Genomic DNA, 7,858 nt, shown 5'->3' with positions numbered 1-7,858 from the left:
ATTTATGTTTAAATGGCACAAAGATTCAAATTTGCTGTTTTAATGGTATTCAAAAGGAAATTTTTTTGTCATTTAGTACCTGCGTGTGTTTTGCATTCAAAATAAAAACATTTATGGAAGCAAAAATACAGATAAATACACACACCTTCACCAAAATGTATGCAGTTTGCATTAACACAGCCAAAATGACAAAAACAAAATTGAAAAAAACAAACATGTCCATGCGAGCGCATGAGGGTTAAATGTGTTTCTCAATGTGTACAGTGTACAATAAAGTCTAGTTACTTTTATCAGAGCTCAATTTACACCATAACCTGTCCCAGAATTCATCATGCTTCTCAATGTCCAATGTCCAGTCAATATAGGTCATAGTTTTTACATGCCGGGCCAACCTGTGATTGTAGGATAGCAAGCGAGAGGGGATTTTTTCTAAGAAGACCAGGATAAGAATGTCCCTCTGTTCTACCTGGAGCCGGTAGGTGCCCAGCTGCATCTCCAAAGTACACCAGGTGCTACGGAGGAAGTTACGGCTGACAAGACAAAGAGTTCGGCGGCTTGCATAGATGCTGTCTGTGATGTTTTCCACAATGTCTTGCCCCAACTGAAAGTCCCGACCGTGTAAACAGAGACGTAAGAACGGAGGGCCACGCTGCTCCAAGTTTGGAAGAAGTTTTTCCATGACCCAGCGCTCATCCTTACTGCTGTAGGAAATAAAAACATCGTAGCGGTACTGCCGTTTGGCATCCATACGCAACGCCTCTCTGAACCATCCACTGGCAATGTAAAAGAGCGGCATTATGTATTTCCCTACAAACTGATATGACAACGCTACAAACATAAACAAATATAAAAAAGCAGAAGTTGATGCGAAGAGGACAAAATCAATATCAAATGAACAGTTCTCCTGTGTGTAATGAACAAAGTTCAGATTGTCAACTCCATTATTACTTAAACACTGAAGTTCCTCCATGGTGGGGATAACCACAAAAACCTGAACCTGCCTGTTATTCATCATCCATGAGATCAGCCAAGCATTATCACAACTGCAGTGCAATCGCAACCCTTCAAGTTGGAGATATTTTAAACTAGTAAGATGTTCAACAAAGGTTTGAAGAATTTTTACATCATTCCAGGGCACAAACAACATAGATATTAGTGCCTTTAGGTCCTTTGTCAGACTTCCATCCAAAAAGAAAATTCTGCAGTTTGCCAAGATCAGGGTTCGTAATTTTGTCAAGTTGTGAAACATTATTGGCACATTTGGCTGCTTTGACAAATCAGTGTTTTCCAGCTTTAAGGTTTTTAAATGAACAAGCTGATTTATTACTGCTAAGTCACCAATGTTGTCTGAAAACGTTGATCTGAATTCCAGACTAACAACTGATTTAACATATTTCCCAATAAACTCCTTTCCACAGATGACATATTCTGCAATTATTTGAAGTGTGACTACAGATGACAAGAGTGGACTGTCACAATCCTCAACTGTCACATATTGACCTTTGATTTGAAGGGCAAGACTCTGATTCAGTGTTATATTACCAATGATCAACCGCATTGGTTTTGAGCCTGAACTAATAGACACATGACTCAGATTATACGGGACGCTTCCAAATATATCAGATAAATGCAGCTTGACCTGTGACATGTTAGGTGAAAACTTTAAATCTCCCAGAAGAAGTGTGTGAAGGTTTATAAGATGTCCAAATGAATTTGATTTAATTTGAATGATAGGGTTTACTTGAAGATTTAGGACCATCAGTTCATATAGACCACTGAATGTGTCTTGATAAATGTAAGATAACTTGTTGCCAGATAGGTCTAAATCCTTCAGTTTGTCTAATCCACTGAAAGCAAAATCTTCTATGCCAGAAATATTATTTGAATTTAATTCCAAACGCTCAAGATTTTTGAAACACATGAACTGGTGAGAAATGATTTTACTTATGTTATTTGAGTTTAGACGCATAATAGACAGCTGTTCAACTAACTGTGGATTGGTCAAACAAAGAGATTTAAAATCATTTGATCTGAGCACTTGTTCAATTAGATAAAATGTTGAGAGATTTCTGAAAAACTGAAAGATCAAATTTATGTCTAAAGGTACAATTTTAAAAGATCTGTCCAGTTTGAGAGTAATGTCTACAATCTCCTTACAGTCTTCAGAGATATTTGTAAACATTGCTGGCAAGTTAATAGTCTGGAAAGAAGCATATATAGATTTAATAGAATATAACTTTGCTGCGTAACACAACTCATCAATGTTAAGTACATCCACAGAAAAACGCAAGCTATAGATTTTATTTACTCCAGTCATAGAAAGATCTCTGAGAAAATCTGATCTGAAACCAAAGTACAGTTCAGATAAATGTGCAAAATTTTTCAAAGCCCCTTCATCTATGTGCTCTATTGATCCCAATATCAAATGGACGTTTTCAATATTGTATACAGTAGATGTGTTACTGTTAGAGGTGTTGTAAATGGAGCAGTTTGGGAACCGAAGACTATTTAAATCGTGATCATTGAGATACAACAATTTTAGTGATTTTAAATTTCTCAGTCGACACACAATCTCAGACAGATCTTTTAAACACATTTCGTATATGCCCAAGTTCTCTAACTGAGGAATTGTATCAAACACATTTGGTGCCATTAATGACAAATTATATTGTGGAAGAGACAAAGTTTTAAGTGAAGGAAGACCACTGAAATCAACAGCTACTTCACAACAACCTTTTTCAAATGTGGAAGACAAATGCAATAACTCTAAATTTAACAATCCAGTAAAAGCTTTTGGAGAGATCTTGTAAAAACATCCATGAATCTCAATGTATTTCAGAGAAAAAAAGCGTGAAAACGAGCCTGGAGCGAAGACACCCACATACTCCATATCACGATCCATATGAATGCAGAGGTTCTGTAAGTTTGATGGAAGTCCGCAGAGGTCCTCTTTAATATCAGTGACTGGACTGCAGAATGCAGTGTTTGGTTTTCCAATACATGATCTGTCAACAGGAAATTCTTCCACATCATCGTAAAAGATACATTTTCCAGCAGACCAAGAAAATACACATGAAGTCCTTAGGAGCAATAGGAAGAATGTGAACAGATAAATCATCTTCAATCCCTGGGTGATTTTTATCCAGCTCAAGTTAAATCTTCTGTTGTGATTCTGTTGTCTCGTCTCAGTGTCGGTTCTTTGTCTCTGGAGCTGAGTGTAAGAATATTTTTATTTACTTTATTTAAGTAACTTCCTTTATTTGTGACAAGACAGCATAGATGCAAGTTTTTTTCTCAGTTGCCTTATTTGTCTTGAACAAAATGTTAACCCTTTGCAGTCTGAGGGAGTTTTGAGGCCCTGGAGAAGTTTTGACCTGCCCTGCCACACTGTAAAAAAAGTTGGTTCAACTTAAAAATATAAGTTACTTGGTTGCCTTATAATTTTGAGTTGACACAACAAATATTAGTTGACACAAATATTACAGCCTTTTTTTCAGTCATTTTATATTTTTAAGTTTGATTAACTAACAATTTTTTGTACAATATATTCGTGTGGGTTTTTTTCTATGGCAAAAGTCTCATTACACTTTATTCAGCACAAACTGTGCTACCATAATATTAGAGTAATATGTATGTACATTTGTGTTTTTGAGAGAATAATGTTTATGTGTAGATATTGAAAAAGCAACAAAATTTAAGTCACTGAAACAAGGCCACAAAACCCTTACTAAACGTGTCTTCACAAGACTTTGACCAACTGTTTAATACTGCAAAAAAAATATTGATTTTAAATTTCATAGACACTTTTTACTCTTAAAGGCAAAAACACCTTGTTTTTATTACCATATTTTTTAACTGATTCATCAGTTCTAAAGCCTTTACGGGTAGAGACCTGATGAACCTGCGTATTAGAAATTAACATGCCCAGGGCCGCGCACGGGGGGGTGGCCCGGTGGCCACAGTAGAACCACTGCCCCTCAGCCCTAATCGGCGGAGGTGCCCCTCTCACCAACCGTCAACCCCGGCCAAAGTGTTCTGTTACCGCTCGTCTAAAGACACACTGTTTCTGGTAATCCACATCGCCCGATCCGCAGCATCTTTCACAATACGCGGACAGCAGGGATTGTCTGTGCTACAGAAAGAGTTGGAGGTGAGCACAGTTTGTTTATATAGGAAAAGTAGCTGCATGCTTACGTTTGGCTATGCCCGTCACATTTAAAATATCAAAGTGTTTGTGTACTGTGCTAAAAAGCTTTGTTTCTTGATTTATTTATCATTGTAATTAGGGATGGGAATCGAGAACCGGTGCCCAGTGAATCGATTCCTTTGAAACGTTAGCATGCGTGCTTAACGATTCCGCTTATCGGTTCCGCTCGTTGCACATGTGTCATGATGTCACACACACACACGCTGTGTTGTTTTGGTTTGGAACTCAGCAAATATTGCATCAAGTAGAATGATCCAATGTTTGGTTATAATTAGTGGTGGGCAGAGCGAGGCTTGATAAAACACTGAAACAGTTGAATCAATAACATATTTCACGCGAAAATACGACAAACGGTAGCGTTGCATGACTTTCGCGTGTTTGATACACTATTATTACACAACAACACCAGCGAGTCAAGCACCAGCGGAGCTAACGGGACGGCATCTGTTATTAATGCCGAAGGTGATGTGTTAATGTGAGTGCCATTTCATTATGTAAACGTTTACTATACAGATAATCTCCATTGTCATTGTCCATCAAATTGAGTCTGGCTGGCTCAGAGGCTGCAGAAAGTATCTCTCGTGCACCTCTAGCTACTCTGTTTACAGAGGCAGGGAGGAATAAAATGACCGAGGCGAGGATAAACAAATTTCACCGAGCAGTAGAGGCGGACACTACTTAAGTATTTCTACTTAAAGTACATTTTCAAGTATTTGTATTTTATCAGGTTTTTTTTTTTGAAAACATGCATTCCAAAACATATTATCATAATTTTAACTACACTACATTTCATAATAAATTTCATAATTTAGTTTTTTGGTTTATATTTAATATTTCAGTACTTAAGTACAGTTGCTTAAGTAAAAAGTACACAATTTTTATGTAATTATGTATTAAATCAATTTTAATATGCATTATAAAAGGAATACACATTATGATTCTATGCTTTAGAATGTAGTGAACATTTTTTAGTCAAGTAAAGTAAAACTTTTTCCCAAGACAACACTCTGATAAAGCACAGATGCTTGGAAAATGAAACTTAAATACTCAAGTAGTGTCCACCTCTGCCGAGCAGTGACGACGTTTGTGTTAAAGGGTTTGCATTTGTTTGCCACAGTAGATGCCTCTGCATTTTGATAGGTTAATTTGCTGTATTTTGTCCAGCATCATGTCTTTTCAAAAGAAAATAACAAATGCATGCATGACCAAAAGTTGCATGTTTCATGTCAGTCTAGTTCTGTTTATTAATTCCTAGTCCTATCACATATTTACTGGTTGAGAAACACTGCCCTAGGCTATAGGTCCCTGGACTTTACTTTAAGAAGTAGCTCACCTACTTTTAAGTTTGTTCTGAGGTTGCTACACATAATTTGTGTATACTCTGTTCTGTGTCTTCTGAACAGATATTAAAGCGAGTTAATACAAACATAAAATTTGTGCTTATTCCTTCACCCAATGAGAATCGATAAGGAATCGGATCGATAAGCCACATCGATAATGGAATCGGAATCGTTAATTTCTTATCAATTCCCATCCCTAATTGTAATAGAATAATGATAGGACAGGCTTCAGGGAGTTGCTGCGAATGACAGCAGAGGAGTTTGATTTTTTGCTGAGTAGAGTCCAACATCTAATAACAAAGCAGGACACCAAGATGAGACGGGCAATACCACCTAGAGAGCGTTTGTCTTTGACCCTGCGGTTCTTGGCAACAGGTTTGTGTGATTTTCATTCTAAACAAATATGAACTGAATATGGTAATAGCGTTGTTGTCTGTCTGGGTATGTTATTGAACTTTTTGGTGTCATGCAGGTGAAACGTTCAAGTCCCTCAGGTTCCAGTACAGGATGGGAACCAGCACCATCTCACAAATAGTCTTTGAAACCTGTACTGCTCTGTACCAGGTTATGAAGGACGATTACTTGAAGGTAGGGAGTAATTACAAATTGTAAAGATATACACTGTACAACTTCACACAGAACTTTAACATTGTGGACATTAACAATATACAGTTGACTTTCCTTGAAGAAAGTCCTATGATTACAAACTATTCTAATCACTTTAAATGCATTTTTTATGTGTACATGTACGTGTTGTACATTCAATTACTTAATTTCATCTGAGCTTACACTTTACGTATCTAAATGTATAGATTTTATATATAAAAATTAATTATGTTAACTATCACAGGTTTAGAAGTCATTTTTATTTTTATTGCTATTATTGTAATATTTCTTAATCTAAATATTGTTTAGGCCCTGGTTAATCTTAATATCAATATTTATATGGATTAAGTGAGAAGGTTTTTGACTCACAAAAGCATGTTCATCCAATTTTGTTCTACATATAAGCCCTACATATTAAGGCTTGATTAACTGTCTTCTTGGATACTGACATTTGGTATGTTTGATTATTTTAGACACCATCAACGGAGGCAGAGTGGTGTACAATAGCCATGGACTTTGAAAGGAAATGTCAGTTTCCACATTGCCTTGGGGCACTTGACGGAAAGCATATTTACATACAGCCTCCAAGAAAAAGTGGCAGTCTTTACCACAATAACAAGGGCAGGTTCTCTGTGCTTATGATGGCTGTAGTAGATGCAAACTACAAGTTCATCAATGCAAGTGTGGGTACCCAAGGCCGAGTTTCAGATGCCGGACTGTTTGCTCACTCTGACCTGCGCAAAGCAATGGACGAGGGCAGACTAAACTTTCCCCAACCTGAGCCTTTGCCTAATTCTGACACAATTATGCCCTACATGTTTGTGGGAGATGATGCATATCCCGTAAGGCATGACCTAATGAAGCCATATCTATTCAGGCAGATGGAGCAGTCAGAGGGTTCTTAACTACCGTCTGTCTAGGGCACGACGGGTGGTAGAGAATGCATTTGGAATTCTTGCCAACCGATTGAGAGTTTTCAGGTCAACCATATGTTTGGAGCCAAACAAGGTGGTGAAGATAACAATGGCCTCCCTGTGCATCCATAACTTCCTATGCGAACGCAGGTCAGAAGCATATACCCCTCCAGCTTTTGCAGACTGGGAGACTGTTGACCACAACATGATTGATGGGCAATGGAGGAATCATGGGGTGGGTGCTTTTCAACCAATTGAGAACACCTCACAATTGTACGGCGACAGCTAAAATGCAACGCAATCTGATGTGGGACTACTTTGTCTAACCAGCGGGGAGTGTTTCTTGGCAGGACCAACACATTTAAAAAATGACTGATGTAGTAATCCCTGCGAACAGCAGGTTAAAGAGTCAGTTAAGAGTCAGTTTAGGAGACTTCTTTTCTTGTGTGTTAAAAAGTCCTGTTTTAGTAAAGAACACAAATGTGGTTTACATTCATTGTTTAAGTATTCTGTTTATTGTTTTCTTATTATTCAATTTGTTATTTTTTTAATTGCACACAAATCCAAAGATGCAGTAATGTAACTAATAAAAGCAATCAGTTTGTTGAAGTTATGTACCTTACACTACCTTTATTTCTTGTGTGTTATTTGTCATTAATTGTTCATGGAACATTATTAGTATGTCTGTGGCGGTACATGCTAACATATCATATCATGATAAAAGTACATTTAAAAACCATTTGAACAAAGTAAAAGGTGGTAAAATGAGACATGTAATCAAATAAAAGAGG

General features: G+C 37.2%; 1 protein-coding gene across 1 annotated transcript; it reads right to left on the bottom strand.

The window, feature by feature from the left end:
- LOC129414535 (uncharacterized) lies at positions 1-3,189 on the bottom strand. The gene has a single exon (XM_073867343.1). The coding sequence runs from the start codon at positions 3,116-3,118 to the stop codon at positions 278-280; it is 2,841 nt and encodes a 946-aa protein (XP_073723444.1). The 5' UTR covers positions 3,119-3,189; the 3' UTR covers positions 1-277.
- Positions 3,190-7,858: the final 4,669 nt, after the last annotated feature.

Source organism: Misgurnus anguillicaudatus, chromosome 5, assembly GCF_027580225.2.
Source record: "Misgurnus anguillicaudatus chromosome 5, ASM2758022v2, whole genome shotgun sequence".
NCBI classification, from domain to species: Eukaryota; Metazoa; Chordata; class Actinopteri; order Cypriniformes; family Cobitidae; genus Misgurnus; species Misgurnus anguillicaudatus.
The sequence above is the reverse complement of the archived record's forward strand: the minus strand, read 5'-3'. Positions and strand labels throughout refer to the sequence as shown.